Genomic DNA, 20,438 nt, shown 5'->3' on the forward strand with positions numbered 1-20,438 from the left:
TCCCAGTACCACCACTACGGTATCTTACGCATGGGGAAGCATGTTTACACATACCTCCAAATATCTTCCCGCCGTACTTGTTCAGAGCGTCTCTTAGATAATCCTAACTGGCAACTCACAGTGTAGTAACCTGTTGTAGCAATCTGCAAAAAAAACATACGGTTCAGAGAAAGGGGGAATGTACGTTCTGGCTCACCGATTCCGACAGACCCTAAATATTAACGCAAAATAGGCTTCTGGACTAAACTTTTACTAAAATGAAACATGCGACAAAATCAGAAAAATACTGCATAAATCCATACCAAAAAAAAAAAATACAGTAAAGTAAGGTTGTTTTGAACCAATGCCGGGTCTGTCGGAATCAGTAACCCAGAACCTGGTTAAGCCACTTTATTTTTAGACGCTCTCCAAACAGCCAGCGTGTGTTTGCCAGGCCTGCAACCTGGTTAAGCCACTTTATTTTTAGACGCTCTCCAAAGAGCCAGCGTGTGTTTGTCATTTTTCCTGGTGCTGTGGTGGTGTGAAGACGTGTTTTCTGTGAGAAAAGTGTTTTGCCTGTCTCAAGAATCTATAGGGTTAGCTCAGGACATCAAGAATTGTTAGATTATTCTAGGCGGCCAACAACTTTAATTCTACCTGACATGGAACAAGCTTGTAATGTCCCACTACCAGCGCCAACACCATCAGAATTTTGGACAGAAGAAGAACAGCATGTACTAGAAGAGAATAGAAAATATTTTGAGCAGATGGCCTTAATAGCAGTTAAGGCTAAAACAGAAGGATTAATGAGACTGCCCAAAAAACCAAAAAGGAAGATAGAAGATTTGTTCAAAGAAAAAGACGGAAAGAAAAAGAGAGTAGAACCAACAACGCCAAGTGATTTACATCACTATCTCGTTTCAAACCAAGCAGATGTTAGCCATGCTATATCCACAGAAGCTTTCACAAATGCTTATTTTGCTCAAGCAGAAAATGAAAAAGATATTGTGGAAAGACTGCAAAAAGGGATAAGAAATCTCAAAAGACAGGACGCACAACAAATCTTAATTTACATTCAGTTTGGACAGTTTTTGATTATGTGCAAACAATGGCAGGAGAAGCAAAGAAAAGAAGGGAGAATGAAAGAAACGTGGGCTGACTGGTTGAAAGCAAAAACTGGCTATTCCGATGTTCATGCGCGTAGACTACGCGCCGTTGCTAGATCGCTTTATGCATTTCCGCGATTTACCACTGTTGGTTTGCCAATCAGTTTTATCATGGGCAAACTTAAACAAATCGAAGAGATGCTCCAGATCGAAGAGTACAGAGAGTACTGGTCAGAAACGCCGCATATTCCTGTCACATCAGAGCTCCAACAGTCCCAGTCTTAGACTTACAGTGCTTGTTTGTGCGCAACAACAGAAGTATCACACTGCGCCTGCACTGTTAGACAAGTGTTTAAATATAGTAACGATCATGCATGTACGGTTTCAAAAATAGTAATGACGTGATTCTAAATATAGTAACGATCATGCATGTACGGTTTCAAAAATAGTAATGACGTGATTCTAAATATAGTAACGATCATGCATGTACGGTTTCAAAAATAGTAATGACGTGATTCTAAATATAGTAACGATCATGCATGTACGGTTTGCTGCGCCTGCCCTGCTTTGGCTGTCTTCTTAATCATCCTGCTTCAACACCCTGCTTCAGCTGTGTTATTGTTTTTGCTTCACTCTGTTTCAACGCTTCGCTTCACTACGCTTCACTACGCTTCACTTCGCTTCAAAGGCTGCCTTCGGGCGGCCGCCGAGTGTTAACTTATTCAATTGACTTGTTTATTTTATTCAAGCTTTTGATAAGTGTACTTGGTGGCTGCTTTGAAACTCAACAAAGCCTACTAACTCCCCTTTCACAAACACTCCCCTTTCACAAGCAACGTCCTTTTCCCCGCTGCAGTCAAAACAAAGCTGTCATAGCGGGTTTTCCCGATTGACAAAAATTCTTATTACACACTCAGACTATTTGCGTTTGTTCTCCAGTGGCCAATTGCATAAGAATATTCTGGTGATGAATAAACGCGCTTTGTGTCATTAGCATCTAAAGATTTCTTGTTTACAATAGTTGTGTTGATCTGATGAAGCGCGGAACTGATCTTAGGGTTGTCATGGTGAAACACTCGCTTCTGAAACAGTGCTTCCTTGTAGTTATCATGCGATATGCTCGACTTTACAACCTGTTTGCTTACACCCTTTGCTTTTTTAACCACCCCTTTCTCACTTGCAACACTGTACATCTTTGCACGCAATCCAACATACTCCTTAATTATCTTCCCATTCATTTCATCTTTCATCTTTCCAATAACCTTCTTGTTAACATTTGAGTGCAATGGTGATTCTTTAGGGTAGTCGCAAGTGTCATAAAAAGAATCTTTTCCTTTTACTGCAGGACTTTCAGCTTCTAGATCTTTGTAAATGTCATCCGCTGGAATGTCAAGTAAGAATGAATCTGTGTCTGTGTAAAGTACTCTCGATTTGGGATATCTTGGTTTCAAATAATCATACAAAAACTCAAGCATCAACAGTTTTGACAACTCTAGCACAGTAAAGCCTATGAATACTGGTTTGTCAAGCTTGACTACAAGTTTTTTCATTAAGATACCATACAGCTGTTCATGAAAGTATTTAAAGTCTTGATACTGTGGTTTGGATGTCAGCTTGATGGCCTCATTTTCTCTTGTAACAAGTCTAACATCCTTTCTCTTGTGTGGGTTTTCCATTGTCTTACCAAAGCAACTGTTGTTCATCAGTTTAAAAAAGTCTTTCTCTGATGCATCAGCGGCTTTGGTTCTCAGTTCTGTGTTTTTCATGATGTAAGGTTTCATAAACTGTTCTTGATCAAATAAAATTATACGATGAACAGCCTTCAAAATTAATCCATGTCTAATGTAAAACTGTAACAGTCTGTAGTGACACACATACTTCTTTTTGTGAAACAGATTGGGCACCAGCTTTGGAGGTTCTCTTGGGTTTACTTTTAACCTCTCAGCCGCTAAAGGATAATCATTATGTAGATCATGAAGTGATAGTGGATAGTCTAAGTCAACTTCTAGTATCCATCCCTTTCGACTGTCTGGGCCTGCTTTTAATATTGTCAGCACAACACATTGTGAAAATGGTCCTGAATAGATCTTAAAGTTCCGAAGTGGAAGCGTCTGACACATTGCCCAACCATACAAATTGTTTGCATCTAGATACATGATGTAATTAGAAGGTTTCATAGGATCAAAGTCGTCCAAGTATTTGTTGTTGGCTTTGCAGTAATTGTGTGAAGCCATACTGATTCCTCCACGTAGTCCATTTTCAATCATCTGAAGTGTAGGAAGATCTGATAGCAAGTCAATCTTTACTCCTGTAAATCTAAGAAATGCATCCCAGCTCATGCCTGGTGCAGATATGTAATGTGAAGGATCTAGATTGTAGTGCTTCATACATGTTCTTCTGTAATTCTCAAATATATCTGCAAGTAAACAAACATCAGCCAACAAATATTGATCATGATAATCACCCATTGTATTACATCCTAATTTATTCCATGCAGTCTTAGCGTGTTCATAGTCTTCGTCACTTATACCTTTACCCTTCAGCCGTGAGAAGTAAGCATCCTTTGGTGGTAACTCATCTTCATCAAACCTCTCCCACGAATCCATGTATTCATATGGATAGACTCCCTTTCTAACTAAGTCACTGTCAAAGTACTTACATGTGATTGGGAAAGCAGTTAGTGATGAAGATAAAGACTCAAGTGTTCCCATCAGATGTTGAGCAGAATCGTAGAAGTATAAACTATTCAGAGTAAAGGCCATGTACTTTTCTGAAGACTGCGCAATGCATCTTGCTTTGTATTCATCAGTTACTGCCTGCATGATCAGATGTGAATCATAACCGCGCAAGTTATGGAAGAAGATTGGAAGCTTCCAAGTCTTAGGATCAAACTTTAATTGTAGATTACATTTGCTGTGTGCTGCTCCTCGGAACTGCCCACTTACATGATCATGATCTCTTACTATTGGATTGTCTGTGTTTGGTGTTAGACTTTGTTCGCATATCCAACACTGTGTGGTAGAGTTAAACTGTTCTTGGTCTTCAGGTTTCATAACAATGTCTGAAAGATTCAGTTGTTTGGAGCAGTCATTTCGCACTTGGTTCATTTGCTGTAAGAAGTTCTTTGCTGCATTAGGTCCTCTGTACAATTGCGGTTTAGAATGTTTACCATCTGAACTAACAACAATAAATGCATATGAACAGACTTGATGATTACTTAGAGTTACTGTTTTAGGTAGGTCTTTTGGTAAAGGTCCTTCATATGGCACAATGATAGATTCAAAGTCAGCATAAACAACATAAGGACTTTTCTGTAGTTTGCATACATTCTTAAAATACACTTTGCTGTCTGGCGGTGGTGTTGTTAACTTCACAACCGCATCATCAACGCTCTTACAATGTTGCTTGTGTATAAGTGCTGCATGAATTGATGGAATACGCAAGAGACATCGCCTACAAAAGTCTTGTTTACTATTGTGATTGCTTGTGCTCGCCATCAGTCTACTCATTGTACGAATCAAAGTGTAATGATATTTTACACCATCAGTCATTAGTAACATGTCAACATGGTTAGTATCACAATCACCAATCGTTGGTGAGTTCTTTGATATTCTGACTGGTTTCAGTTCATCTTCCTCATCCCACGTGTAAACATTTACGGTGATGGGTTTGTTTTGCTGTTCAAATTTGTCAATGCTTGTAATGCTGACAGGAAATTCAATACCAGTAAAGTTTAGTTTATTTCTGTATGCATGATAGTTAGACACTCTTTCTGCATTTTTCTTTACACTGTACAGTCTTGCCAGAACACACCACATAAAACATTTGTCATCATCATTCTTTATGTTCAGCACAGCACGTTTTTTGACAAGAGCAGGAGGTAAAGGTATGTAACTTCTACCTCTGATGGGGGCAAATTTACTTAGCTTCAATTCTATTTTTAGAATTTCACCTTCTGACCATCCGGATCCTTTCATCTTTGCATCCTCTGCAGCTTGCTCAAACCGTTTCATCATTTCATCTGCCCAGTTTCCATTCAATTCTGCCATAGAATTAAGTGCTAGTTGTCTGGTTGAAACATGAACTTCTAGCACCTCATCACTGACTGTTTTGTATTTTATTAAACTGACTATCTGCACTTTTACTGGAGGTTCAATCAACAAATTGTTTGGAATTTGTTCAATGGCGTCTTGCACACTGGACTGCACATTTTGAGGATCCGTTACTTGTAATTCAACGGTGTCAAATACTGTCGATAAAGATTCTAATACAGAGTCTTCCATCGCTGTGAGTTTGATTTTATAACTCAAAATAAAAATATAAATTAAAAAAATGAAGTTGCTTAGAATTCTTTCTCAGAGCTTCCATTTTTGTTAACACTATAAAATCTGAAATAAAAAATCATTTAACATTTGTACCACGTGGAACTAATTGTAATTCCTCTTTTACAAAGGCTCTTTGCGGTGCTGGTTCTCTCAAGTAATATATAGGTGGATTTGTCTCTACTACTCTCTTGATTTCATGAATGTCAATACTCCAGATTGGATCCGTTGCACGCTTCCTGCTGTCACCCTCAGCTTCACCGGGTGCATATAAATATCTGACTTTCTGATTGAAAGGTAGTAATGCCACTGGTGTTGTTGACTTTGGAGCAACAGGTATTGTTTTCTGTTTGATTGCATCAACTGGTCTTAACCCTGTAGCTTTAAATACCTCCAGATTCATTGCTCTAAGTACTGATGGTAATCTTTTGACCCATTCAGTGTTACGCAATTTACTTTCTGTGTCCAAAAATTCCTGATGGTACTGATATGAAAACAGTTTTTCTGCCAACTGTTTGTTAAAGCTCTCAACAATAGCCTGTGACCTGTGGTTTCCTGGAATACCTCTCTTCACTGTAACATGATGTTTTAACAGAAGCTGGTTGACAGCTCCTTTAAACTCCTTACCATCATCGCACTGAATCATTCTGGGATACTTTAGTGGTCCACGTCTGTAAATTTCTTGCAGGGCAACAGCTGTAGCTATAGCACTTTTCTCTGTCAACGGTTCAGCATCTTTGTATCTTGTTGCAACATCAACTACAGTCAGTGCATACTTATATTTCTTCCTTCTGACTGTGTCATGCGGTAAATACAGCAGGTCTATTTGATGAGTGTCATTCGGTTTAATGTTAACAAAGTGTGGTCGTGTAATTTTTCTTGGTGCAGGTAAATAGATCTGCCAAACTGCCTGCTTTGACAACCATTTCTTTGCTATATCTTGAGAAACACCTGCTGCGTCACTGAGCTTGTCAATAGCAGTTCTTCCTTTCCAGTATCCTTTTGGGGAATAATATATTTTAGATAACAAAGCATCACTCATGGTTTTTTAAATGACAGAATATTAAGATTTGACAGCACGCGCAATAAAGTAAACAACAGCCATACCAATAACAATGAAAACAATCTCGCCCATTTTCTGCTCTTCTGAAGGCTGATAAAAGTCACCCAGTTTTGGAGGAGCACTTGTCTTCATTTTCTTTCCAGTTACGAGATAGTATTCTTGAATGGCTGCATCAACATTGGCAAAGGTTTTGTTTGCATGTCCTTGCTGCCTGAGTTTATCATTCATAAAGTCTAACTGCGCAATTCGTTTCTTCTCGTATTCATCCTGTGCTTTCGCCAGTTGTTCCATGGCTTTGTTGTGCCTTTCCCTCTCTTCACCATTTTGCAGTTTAGAAAACAAATAGTTGCTGCCAGAAAATGCAAGCGCATTTACAATCGCACCTCCCACCATCATAACCAAGCTAGCCATTTTATTGTCTTACATGTTTATATTTTCTGGAATAATTCCTTGCTTCACCAAAAAGTCTTTTGTTGCAAAGGAAGCTGTCACAACACCAATTAGTTTAGCACCGTCTTCGAAGTCTAACTTTCCCAAGTCGGCTGGTTTCATTCTGAGGAGACTTTTACCCAGCATTGTGTAACCTACACTCAAGCCTCCAATCACTGCAGCGTGATAAACTAGATTAACTATTGTCTTTTCAGAACTCATTTTTATGTTATCAAAATTAAAATATTAAAATTATTCCATATGAAATGAATCCACTGCAGGTACTACTGTGGGCTTTGTTATTGTTTGTACTGCTTTGTTTGTTGGTTTTGGTGTTTCTGATTTTGGTGTTTCTGATTTTGGTCTTTCTGACACTTTATATTTGCCTTGCCAAAGTTTGTAAAGCAAGTATCCACCTCCTCCAACAACAGCTGCTACAGCTACTTTTCTGTATGATAGAAATGAAGATTTTAATTCTTGATCAGTTTGTGTGACCTTAGTCACTTCAGGAATGTTTGGTGTCTGCTCAACCTCAGACATAATGTTCTGCTTTGCCTTTTGATTTAACTTTTTTTGTCTGTTCCATTCGGCTAGTTTTTTTCCTGCTTCTACTCTACCAGGTTTCTTTGTCACTGTGTTCACTTCTGGTATTTTCGTCTGCTCCACTGTCTGCTTCAACTGATCGGTCATCTTTTTTATTCTGAAAATTAATGTGTTTGAAAGTAATTAATCCAGCAACAAATGGTACTAATAAAGAACCAAATCGATAATACAGGCCACAGGCAAGAGATTCGAGGGACTTGGAAACAACAGGGTCATGAGTTAGATCATGTGTTAAGTCTTCCTCCGAGTCGAGAGGTGTAAAATGTCCAAAAATCTTTGTGTACAAACCTATAACAGTCTGTCCAATACTTCTAACCATCTTAGAACCAAGCACTGATTCATACCGTCCATGATACTTTTCTATATCTTCTGAGGAAAGATGTTGTACTTCTTCCACAGTTAACTGCTGCCCAAGGTAGTGTTTTGTTTTTCCACAAACAGCAAGTGAATACAATCTTTCTTTTTTATCAGGTATAGTCCTACTGTCACAGATTTCAATATCTGTAGCAGTCTGCATCAGCAATTCATCACAGTTCATTTTATTTTGATGCAGAATAAAATTAAAATCTAGAAATTAAACTTGAGTAAGAACTTAGGTAGGAACTTAACAAGAACTTAGGTAGGAACTTGAGTAAGAACTTAGGTAGGAACTTAACAAGAACTTGACAAGAACTTGACAAGAACTTAACAAGAACTTGAGTAAGAACTTGACAAGAACTTGACAAGAACTTGTGTAAGAACTTGACAAGAACTTGAGTAAGAACTTGGTAAGAACTTGAGTAAAAACTTGAGTAAGAACTTGAGTAAGAACTTGACAAGAACTTAGTAAAAACTTGAGTAAGAACTTAGCAAGGATTTCTACAAACATACATACTGAACTGGTTGATCAGTTTTTAAAACCAGTTTCGAGTGCTTAGAAGATTTCAGATTATTCTTTATTCTTTCTCTCTCCTGTTTGTTTTCAATGACATCATTTTCTCGAAGGCACTCTTCAAAACTGTCACGGTCCTTTGAATAGAACAATGTTATTGTTTTGAGTTGCTCTCTAAAGTCTTTCAGAACTGCATTGTATTTTTGTGTTAATATCCAAACTGATATTAATGCATGTCGTCCACTGAATGCAAGCTTTGCTAGTGCACTTTTCTTTCTAACAATGTCACGTTCTGCTGCACAGTCATCAATAATAAACAGTGTTGGTGTGTTCTGAAAAAGATCGAAATAATGCTCCAAGCAAACATTTAGACGATCAGAAGGATTTACAATAAATATATTTTGATCAGACCATATGAATTTTCTCTCCTTGTATGTTCTGTTATGCTTTATGGTTGGACAGAATATGACTATGTGTTCAAAGTGATTTATGTAAACAGTCTGTAATAAATCCAAAACATATCTTGTTTTGCCGCAACCTGTTGCCCCACAAATCAAAGAACAGTGTGGATCTTTTGGAAGAAAATCTAGATACTTCATTTTAACACGTTCAATAAACAATATCCTGTAATCTGCTTTCAGAGATGTTTAACTGCGCATCTGACACAACAAACACGTAGATCTTAACTGATTTACTACTACTCCCTACTTCCTTTTCAATTTGTATTGTGATTCCTTCTGATCCGTTTTCAATTCGCCTTCCACTTCCATGCAGTTTGTTGTCGTCAGTTGTTCTGAGATCCAGCCATAACGCATATTTATTTGTCAAGAAATCTTCTACGCCAACACCGTGTAAATGCAGATCTTTAGCCACAAGATCAGATGTTGGGTCTTTCAATCTTCCTCCAGTAAAGTACTTTCTTGCTTCATCATAGTGTTGGTATGGCAGCATGCCAGATGCAAATATTTGGTTTGGCTGCCCTTCAATTGTGCAATATACTCTATTGATTAGTGGATTGTAAAACTTTTCTATTTGCCTTTCATATGAATCTTTTGGTTCCTCAAACAACATAAGTATTCCCTTCATTGACCTAGCTGGTGTATTCAAGTTAATGTTCCAGATTGGATCGGCCTGGCTTTTTGAAAGTGTACTGTGATTCAACACTCTTTCATAATAGATAGGCAGCTTAGAACTGTACTGATTTTCTATAAGTCTAGCCAGTTCAGGATGGTTTACAACATCAAACTCTAAAGAAATTCCAGACACCTTATACTTTGCTTCCGGGTCTTCTGAAAGCATAACACGATCATAACTATTGAAAGTCAGGTCGTATGACAGCCTGTCACGCAATGCTCCTTGATAGAAGGGAGGATGTGAATTTATGAGTTCAAAGTCAAGTGGAATACAAAATTTGTTTCCAAAAGCAACATTGACAGCGTTATCTTTTTTGTTGTCAGCTTTATCTCCTGCTCCTATTCTAACTTTTATCCCATTGTCTGACTGAATCCCTTGAAACACTCTGTTTTTCTTTTCATTGTCGGTCAACCAATTATCTGCGTAAACTAAAAATACATCTGCATTATTCAATGACATCACTTCCCGCCCTTCCAGTTTGACAGTAATCTTCCTCACAATTGCTCTTCCTACATTATAAGCCAAAGTCCTATTTGCATCTGAGCCAGATTCTAATTCTAATTTGAATGATAGTCTTACAGTGCCTGGTACAATAACATCGTTCTTACCTAGATTAGGAAACCTAACAGTAAGTATTTCATTCTGATCAATAGTAGAAGGATTATTTGTAACTATAACTGTTTGCCTTATTCCTTTTACCCCGAGAGGTTCTTTCAGCCTTCTGTAAGGATCAAGAACAGAACCGAACGATTGTGCCATCTTTTTTTATTTTCAAAATAAAAAATAAGTTACAAATGGCAGAAGGTGGATTTGAAGATTTATTTGAGCCAGCGGACGACATGAGCGAAGCAATCCCTTTGGTTCCCTACCATCATTCACTGCATTATGAGGTGGCACGACATGAACTTCTGGAAGGTAAAGTTAGAGATTTCTACAAAAGTTTAGGAGAAGAACCTGATGTTTTAGATCCAAACCAGTTCAAAATGGAAGCAAATCATTTATATACAACTAGCGATAAAGGAGAAAAAGTCCAACTTACATATAAATCTAATCCTGCTAAGTTTCTATCAAAAGTTTCACTAAAACAAAAACTTACTGCTAATCGACTTAGGCAATTAGATATTGTGCCTAGCACACGGTCATCATCTTCCCATGTTGTTTCCTTACTTCAACAAGCAGAACTAGGACTACCAACTGCTACTCAAATAGAATCTGTTCCATTGCAAGATCTTAATAAACTTGCAGATGAGGCTGATCAACTTATACAAGAGATAGAGACTTCTTTTTCTGAGGAAACTTCACTGAAGACTCCACATGAACTATTACCTATGAGAGAAATAGAAGCCCTTAATCAATCACTACAAACCATCAGAGGTGAAATAGCAAATAATCTGTCAAAACTAGGTCAGCTGGATGAAGATATAAACAAAGAGAAACAAAAACTTGCTGATGCTGATGATTTGAACCTAGAACAAGAAGTAAAAAACAGAATTTCTAAGCGTTTAAAAGATTTGCAGGAGGAGAAAGCCATAAGGTTAGAAGTTCTAAGTAACAATAGAGAACAACTGAGAACACAGGTCAGCAGAATAAAAAATACAATTCAAAGAATCCTTTACGAAGACACAACTCTTGCTGAAAGAATTAGAACGCTTTTCAGAGAGCAGGGAATCACAATAGCTAGTATACTAACTGCGTTAGGATTTGCAATAAGCACATTAGTGTTAACACTCACAGGTGGCACTGTCACACCTCCACCTCCACCTTCACCTTCATCTCCATCTGATCCGGGATGGGTAAAGAAACAACTCAAACACATTGCAGAACTATTAAAGAAACTAGCAGCAAAAGCTTTGGGTGCACTTCCAGGAATCATTGGTTCAATTGTTAGCTGGCTGTTATCTTTTGCAGGTAAAGTTGTTGGTTTCATGGCTGAACATCTCTGGACTCTAATAGTTTTAATTGCAGGTGTTCTGCTAACGAGAATAAAGCAAAAGTAAGCCGACACCCACTCCACCAATTACTAGAGCAGTCTTCTGCGATTCATGATCATCACTAATACTAACAGCTTGATCATCACTAGTGACAGAATGATCTTCACCTGCAGCGTGATCTTCACTTGTCACGCTTTGTTTCTGTTCATTGTGATATGGCTGTAACATCGTTCTGATTTCTGAATTCAGTTCTTCACCCTTTCCAAGCGGCTGGGTGTCACTAGCAATAATGATTTCATTGTTATAATTTGTTATTGTTCCAATCTGCAGCTGGAGATCAGAAGGTAACATGTAAAGGCCGTTACCAACAGCAAAGTCAACTTTTGATCTTGCATAACGGAGAGAGTCTTGATACCTTTTGATGCTGGAAGGCAGATCAACTGCAGAGTTTATGACATCTTCTAAATTTGATAACAACTGTTTCTGTGCACCAAACCCTGTGCTTGTTCTCATTATGTTTGATCGTGTCTGTGCCTGCGAGCCTAGCAAGCACCACGCATATGTTCGGATAGATTCATTGATCCTTTCAACACCTGATCCAGTGAAACCTTTGCCGGTGTCTAATATAAAAGTAGTCCATGCATTGTGGTGCTGTTGTTCTATTGATCCTAACTGTACCTGCACATTTGAAGAAAAAGATGTATGACCTGGCCAGTAATCAAAATTATACCTCCTGTGGACACCCCATAAATATAGTGTTCCCATGCCATGGTTTTTGTCTTGCTTTTGCCTAAAGTCGGTCTTAAAATCTATATTGAATTCATTGCAGAGACGCTCATACACTTTCATGTTTATCCTATTGTTGAATGGGTTCCAGCTCTTTTCATGCGGCATTGGTGCCTGAAGTTCAGACAAGATTCTCCTGCACTGATAGTAAACGTGAAATGTGTACACACACTTTGTCAGTAAGTTTGAATTATTCATGTGGTCTGCATAGGACACTCCACATCCTGTGGTTGCACAGAATATTGCAAAGTTTAACTGATTCTGATAGAACTGAATTGGGTGAGAGTTCCACATCTTTGGAACACTATCATTTTTGATTGGGGGATTTAGGTAAGAATGGAATGGGTCAGGCACTTTAACGCGAATGGATTCTGTTTCTGTTACAGCAAAGTCCAACTCATGGAAAGAAATAGTCTTTGGATTGTAATATGGTCCAGTTTTGTATTTAACGTCTTTGTTGAATTTATACTGAATCATTTTTGTTGTTGAATAAAAAATGTTTATCACACTAACAAATGTGAAGACTGGTGTGCCAGTTAAACTTGCAAACCCTATCAACAATCAAAATGGAGGAATGAAAGTTGCACTGCATGAAATTATGTACAAGGTTACTTGGTATAATATCAGTAAAAAAAAGAATAACAACTGGGTTAGAATTAATGGTAAAACACATTCTGTAGAAGATGGTTACTATGACTTCTGCACTTTAGAGAAAGAATTGTTTGCTCCAGTAGGTATTACAGCGAGTTTAAATCATGCAAGTCTCATTGCTACTCTTACTATGCCCAAAACTAGAGAAGTAAACAGATCATTTGAGTTTCCAACCAAACTCCTTGATATGCTTGGAATTACAAAAATATACAAGGGAACACGTCCCATTGACATGGATGTTAACAGTGTACTGTTTGTTCACATGAGAGAGCTTAACACATCCTATAATCTGTTTAATGATCAGCGTTCTGATCTGCTTAGGATTCTTCCACCGAGTGATGCCTCTTTTTGTAAAATGCACGTGCCAACATTTAAGACACTTCAGTTCAAGGACTTGGAGGAAGGGTGTCATGAATTCCTACACATTGATCTGAAAAATCAAAGTGGACAACCAGTTGATTGTTTGTTTAACATTACATTGGAAATAGTTCCATAAAATATTGAGTATTAAAATGTCGAGTGGACCTACAATAGTTTATCCTGTTGCATGTTCAACTATAGAGTTGAAAGATTTAGCAGACGCTATCGACTTTGAGAGCAATGCTGAAGTTGGTGCAGTGTATGCATTCGAGTTTACAGACACTGGTCATTACAAGAGAAAGGAAATCGACGATGAAAAGAAACCAAGATTCCTCAAACTAGGTCAAATCCGTGATGTTAATGTACCTGATCCAATTGTCGATGACATATACTACATGTGGAAACATCAGAATAAAAAATGGGTACTTAGTCCTGTTATGAAAAAGATTGACTGGGAAATGAAGTTTGAATTTGTGAGTCCATACACTCTTGTTGGAAAAGACGACACATTCCGTAAGTCAATCAATGCTAAACCACTAATTGTTAGCCTTGTTCCTGCGTTTAACAGCAGGGGAGAAGTTGCAGTTAAACCTTTCCATAAGAACAACTATCTCATTCACAGAAAACAAAGTGTTGAAAAGGACGCTGACACCATTGTCGATTTTATACCCAAGCTTCCAATAGGGCAGAATGCAACTATGATATTTGATATAGTTGTCAGGAAAAGGGAAGAAACCACAAACACTGTTCTAATGAGAGGAATAAATCTCAACTGGAGACCATTAAATGTTGAAGAAGTCAGAGTATTTATTGCTGTTCAAAAGGATTCTAACACAATAAAAAAACAGACGTCAAACCAAAATGTTGTTGTTAACGCAGATATAAATAATTTAACAGAAATAAGAAGTATTAATCTTACTTATCTTGATTTGATTGCTTTCTACTATACAGATAAGGTGTTAAGCAATGAACAGCTTCAAAGCTTAGCAGAAACACTGGCCAGTGAGAATTAAGATAAATATTTTATATTTTGCATTAAAAAGATGACTAGCAGTGTGAAGCTTTATCCTAATATTGATGAAAGTGCAGCAGAAAGTCAACAATTCAGACTGGCACACATTAGTAATATACAAAAACAACTAGAAGATGAATTAGAAAAATATTCTCGCGCTAGACGTAAGTACTCAACAACTTACAACAGCTTTTCTAATGCCAGCACTGGTTCTACTATCCTTGCATCAGCTGCAGGTGTAACGGGAACAATTCTGTTAGCTACCGGAGTAGGGACTCCAGTTTCTCTAATCCTAGGTGGTGTCGCAGCAGCAGTTGGTGGTTTATCATTTATAGCATCAGCTATAATGAAAAAAATTGTGAAAAAGCTTGAAAAACACGAATCCATTTCCACTCTTGCATCATCAAAATTGTCTAGCCTAAAACTGTCTATCAGTAAAGCACTTGAAGATTCAAAAGTTTCTGACGAAGAATTCAAACAGATACAAACAGACTTTGATGACTACAAAAGTAAGAAAGCAAGTATTCAAACAAAAACACGAGCTGAATATAACAAGCCACTCGATATAGAAGATCTGAAAAAGCAGTTTTTAAAAAAGGGGATTCAAATAGGACGGGAAGAAAAAGTAAAAATAGAATCACTTGTAAAGAGTTAACTATTCGTTTAGACAGTCACATTGCATGTATCAGATATAATTCTAACAGTGAAAGAACATATGAAGTAAAGTTTGTAAATGAGAGAGCGTATTGAGCTTAAGAATGTTGTATAAGAGAAAGGGGGAATGTACGTTCTGGGTTACTGATTCCGACAGACCCGGCATTGGTTCAAAACAACCTTACTTTACTGTATTTTTTTTTTGTATGGATTTATGCAGTATTTTTTTGATTTTGTCGCATGTTTCATTTTAGTAAAAGTTTAGTCCAGAAGCCTATTTTGCGTTAATATTTAGGGTCTGTCGGAATCGGTGAGCCAGAACGTACATTCCCCCTTTCTCTGGTTCATTTGTCAGTCAGTACTATAATACTTTGAACTAAATTAAATGACCAACTATGACGATGAACATGTGAATTCTATATAGGTTACACACTCCGAGTTCTGAATATCGTGCATATTTTCCCTCGGGTCTATTTACAGGTATTACCGAGCCTCTCAGGACGAGGTGTGTACGCTTTTTATTCCATTACTCAGACGTTTTCATTAAAAAACACACATTTTTGACACAAACTCTGCAAGTGCCTGTTTTCTGCTCATCAAACCTTTTGCGACCGCAAATCGTGTCATCAAATTCATGTGCAAAAAGTTAAACGAGTCCCCTTTTGTCTTTTTGGTAAACGCGCCATAAAACGTCTGCTTTTGTATTCAGTCATCTATACTGCTCAAGAAAACGAATAATAGTTATTTCTAGCGTGTTGAAATGAAATTGTTCTGTTGAACCAGATTTAGCAATCAATGCTCTAAAAGCGATAGCAAATGAACAAAACTGTAAGCATACTGTTTTAGTTTAATTCTTATTTCGTCGCTCAGGATTTTGAATCAGGATTGATCTAAGCGGTTGCCTATGAAGAGTACTAGAGTTGTGCGCCTTGAATCACTGTGTGTCTCTGTCGCTCTCTCTGTCGCTCTCTCTCTCTCACCGCTTCGACCAACTCATATTCTTCACTCAGCTCTTTTCACCCCAGCAGATTATGTGTATTCTTTGTTGTTTTCTTTATTTCTTCAATGTTAAAATGTATGTAGAGCGTTAGCTAAACGTGAGTTCGACTTTTATACGTACCGCAGAATATCTCAATCGTTTTGCTGAAGAAAATAGTCCCCTAGTTAACAATAAATATACCGATGACCTCTATAAATTATTCAATTGTACTCTAAGATCAAAGACAATGACCAATGACAGGTAAGTTCGAGACTCGGTTGTGATGGATTATCCATGTGGTTGTGATGGATTATCCAGAATAATCACCTCCTCAGCTAACAGAGACAAAGAGGCAGGTCATGGGATAATGCAAAAAAAAAGACAGAAATTGGATTCATGTCTCTACACACACCTAAGGGTTAAAGAGCTTTTCCTGTACTGGTGCTTTGAAGATGACTTGGAGATTTCTCAGATTTGACGAATTATTCCTGACAAGGGTGCATGGGTGTTACTCTTCCAGCTTTTGCCGGATTTCCGGTTTTTGAAAAAATCTGAAGCCGGAAATTCCGGTTTTCCGGGTTAAAAAAAAAAAAAAAAAACCAACTTCGTTTCGCTAAGTTGAAATAACGAGCAGCGGTTCCGATCCGACTTTTGACACCGGTTCGCGTGCTTTCTCGGTTCGCTCCCTTGGATTTGCCGCCATCTTGCTTATTATGATTTGGTTTCGTCGGTGTCCAGAAACTTTCTTTCAAACTTGAGCATTTTGGACCCCTGCCTTTCAGGTTTTTTGATTTTTCCCAGTAACACCCATGAGGGTGACAACTCCAGTTATAATTAGTATCAAGCTAACACACAGGCAAAGCCTGGTACTGACTGCTTGTATTTTACAATACGGACACTGCACAACATGCACATCTGAGCTTCTTTTTCACGGAGACACTCACAATAGTTGGACACAATTTATCAGTACTAATACTTGCCACAGACCTGGGAACCCCTGTTTTGCACTTGGAGTATTCTCAAACAAACTTGGTGTATTTTCAGAAAAATGAGCGTACTCCAGACAGCATTTGAACATCCATGATTCAAACATGCCTCACACGCGTCCGTCGCACTGTTAATCAAGTCTACCAATACATCAAAAACAATTCCTTCTTTCAATGTTTATCGCTATACAGTATACTGTGTAGCAGTTTTATTGTGCACTGACCTTGGTGTAATCCATCTGTGTTCCAGCCTTGCCGTACAAGCGATGTGCAAGCTTCTTGCCAGCTTGGATAGCCACTGGTGTCAGCTCTGGCCGTTCCTGAACAAAAAAATAAAGTTTTTTTTTAAAATCAGCTTCGTCTTTAGCGTTCTACAGAATTTCTTCTTTAGCGTTGGACAACGTCGCTTGACGCGACTTATTTTATCTGTCAATTCTTCTTTTCTTTTTCTAAACCCTTACTGTAACCAGCATTTATCACCAAACTGCAGTGACTAAATCTTTCACCTTAAATTGTAGAAGTTTGGTAGCATACAACAAGGTTTGCACGATTACCACATTAATATGAGTTACTCCCCTTTAACAGCTTCACAGAATTCCCCTTTTCTACTTTTAGTAATATCAGCTTGTGGAATCGACCAAAAGAGCGCATTTATCACCTCGAGTCACCTGCAGCCAATGGTTGATATTTACTTGTAGATGATCCACTTGTGGTAAAACAAAGTCACAACCATATCAATCCGTATCTGTCTTGCGCTTGTAGATGAACAAATCATAACTCACATGCAGAACATCGCCAATGGCGTAGATGTTTGAGACTGATGATCTTTCGTTGTCATCTTCATGACCTCCGATCACTTTCCGTGACTCCTGGTCAACCTTGACCCCGACACCCTCAAGGTTAATGGACTCTGTGTCAGGTCTGCGACCTGTGCAAAAGAATACATGTACATGTAACAAAAGACAGAAAAGGTTGTGCAGTGGATCCCACTTTTAAAGGCACAGTAAGCCTCCCGTAAACCACCACAGAGCTCCCCGAGCGTCTAAATACAGTACAAGCATACTTCCATTTGAACGCTCACCGAACGGGAACATCCTGGCTGCTTTCTGTTGAGCGTGAGACATTTTCCAAGAATTTATTTTCGTGGACTTGGTCCTGAAGAACAATGGCGCCTCGTTTGGCACCTAGGATGTTCTCAATTGGTGAGTGTTTAAATGAAAAGGTGTTTGTACTGTGTGTAAAAGCCTGACCGTATCTGTGATGGTTTACGGGAGGCTTACTGTGCCTTTAAGGTTGGCTGCAAATTGTTACTGCAAACACACCACAATTTCATAAAAGTAGCATACAAACAGACAGCCAGCAGACTGATGGAATACCAAATAAATAGTTAAGAATTATATAAAGTGCTAAGATCTGATAATCAAAGGGAAGTAAGCACTCTAAATGCATATGACATGTCCAAACAGAGTAAGTGAGAGTTGTGCGGAATCAATCTCCTAGCATCTGAGAGAATAAGAAGAATTCAAATGAACAAGCGACTTTCATCCTCTATGCGCCAAGTCAAAAGACAAAGAGTGAAGAAAACAGAAAAAAACAAATATTTGATTGCACCACAGGATTACACAATCAAAATGAGACATGGGACTAAGGAGACAAATCAGTAATAGGTTTAAAAGCATCAATAAGTGATTACACAAACAAAAATCTGAGTGCTATGCAATCAGACCAACCAGTAGCGAACAGCACAGTCTGGAAAGTATCCTGCTGCTGCGCCCCTTTTTCAGTGATGTAAGACACAAGCAATCGGCCGTCAGATCCTTTCTCTATTTCCTTGGGTCGACATTTCCACAGGAACTTTGTCCCTCCGGCGGCCATGTAATCCGTCACGAGATGGGACATTTGCTGCATGAAAAGAACACACAGAGTAAAATTTTAAAACAAATCAAGTACATCAAACACCACTTCTTTTAAATTTCACAGAAGAAAAAACGACAGACATCGGAGTAAACGGGACTCTTTACAGAACACTTATGGAACATTTTCTGCATTAAGAAAAGAATACACAGAGTAAAAACAAAACAAAACGTCAAGTTACACTTCTATTACATTTCACAGAACAAGAAACAAAACAAAAAAACCAGTAGGTACTGTACATGACACTCATGGGACATAAGCTGCAAAAAAATAACACACATGTATATGTGACCCTCCACCACGGAATGAGTCGCATGTCACCTTCGCATGATTTTTAAAATTTGACATTTTCTTAAAGTTGTTTATGCTCTATCCAGTGGTGAAAACCGTTTTAGAAACGAGCCAAAAGTTGTTGAGTTATAAGCCTGTGACTAAGGTGATCCTCACGCTGATACCTGACAGCCCCCGGACGTATATTAGGCAGCTAGAGCAGAACCGCGCGATGTGACATCCGACTCGTTCCCTTCAATCAATCAATCAATCAATGAGTCTTATATCGCGCATATTCCGTGGGTACAGTTCTAGGCGCTCTGCAGTGATGCCGTGTGAGATGAAATTTTATACGGCCAGTAGATTGCAGCCATTTTGGCGCATATTTACCTTTCACGGCCTATTATTCCAAGTCACACGGGTATAGGTAGACAATTATTAACTGTGCCTAAGCAATTTTGCCAGGAAAGACCCTTTTGTCAATCGTGGGATCTTTAACGTGCACACCCAATGTAGTGTACACGGGGGGAGGTTCGGACACCGAAGAGAGTCTGCACACAAAGTTGACTCTGTGAAATAAATTTCCGCCAAACCTGGTGGAGGGTCACATATTAAAACGCAAAAACATCAAACACTTCTATTAACATTCACAGAATAAGAAACAGAAATAATATCAGACATCAGTACCGTACAGTGACAGTGGAACCCCCCTTTTGAGATCCCCACATTAATTTCAGACCTCCCCCCCCCCCCCTCCCCCCTATCTTACACCGTGTTTTTTCAGACTTTCTGTTGATAATGTCTGTAAATACACCTTGAATTTAAGACTCTCTCCTTTGCAGACATTTTTTTTCCAGATTCTTGGAGGTCTGTAAATACACCTTGAATTTAAGACTCTCTCCTTTTCAGACATTTTTTTTTGTCAGATTCTTGGAGGTCTGTAAATACACCTTGAATTTAAGACTCTCTCCTTTTCAGACATTTTTTTTCTCGGATTCTTGGAGGTCTGTAAATACACCTTGAATTTAAGACTCTCTCCTTTTCAGACATGTTTTTTTTCAGATTCTTGGAGGACTGTAAATACACCTTGAATTTAAGACTCTCTCCTTTTCAGACATGTTTTTTTTTCAGATTCTTGGAGGACTGTAAATACACCTTGAATTTAAGACTCTCTCCTTTTCAGATCTGACTTTCTCAGAATCTTGGAGGTCTGTAAATACACCTTGAATTTAAGACTCTCTCCTTTTCAGATCTGACTTTCTCAGAATCTTGGAGGTCTGTAAATACACCTTGAATTTAAAACTCTCTCCTTTTCAGACATGTTTTTTTGTCAGATTCTTGGAGGTCTGTAAATACACCTTGAATTTAAGACTCTCTCCTTTTCAGAC

At 38.3% G+C, this 20,438-nt stretch overlaps 1 protein-coding gene across 1 annotated transcript in view; it reads right to left on the reverse strand.

The window, feature by feature from the left end:
• LOC138976599 (thioredoxin reductase 2, mitochondrial-like) overlaps nucleotides 1–20,438 on the reverse strand; it is a 58,688-nt gene that overhangs the window by 19,876 nt on the left and 18,374 nt on the right. The window contains exons 11-13 of the mRNA XM_070349461.1: nucleotides 18,597–18,768; nucleotides 17,649–17,794; nucleotides 17,091–17,186 (exon numbers count right to left, since the gene is read on the reverse strand). Coding sequence (XP_070205562.1) covers nucleotides 17,091–17,186; nucleotides 17,649–17,794; nucleotides 18,597–18,768 — 414 coding nt within the window. The remainder of the gene's footprint in view (nucleotides 1–17,090; nucleotides 17,187–17,648; nucleotides 17,795–18,596; nucleotides 18,769–20,438) is intronic.

The sequence above is a fragment of the Littorina saxatilis genome, linkage group LG9, assembly GCF_037325665.1.
Source record: "Littorina saxatilis isolate snail1 linkage group LG9, US_GU_Lsax_2.0, whole genome shotgun sequence".
NCBI classification, from domain to species: domain Eukaryota; kingdom Metazoa; phylum Mollusca; class Gastropoda; order Littorinimorpha; family Littorinidae; genus Littorina; species Littorina saxatilis.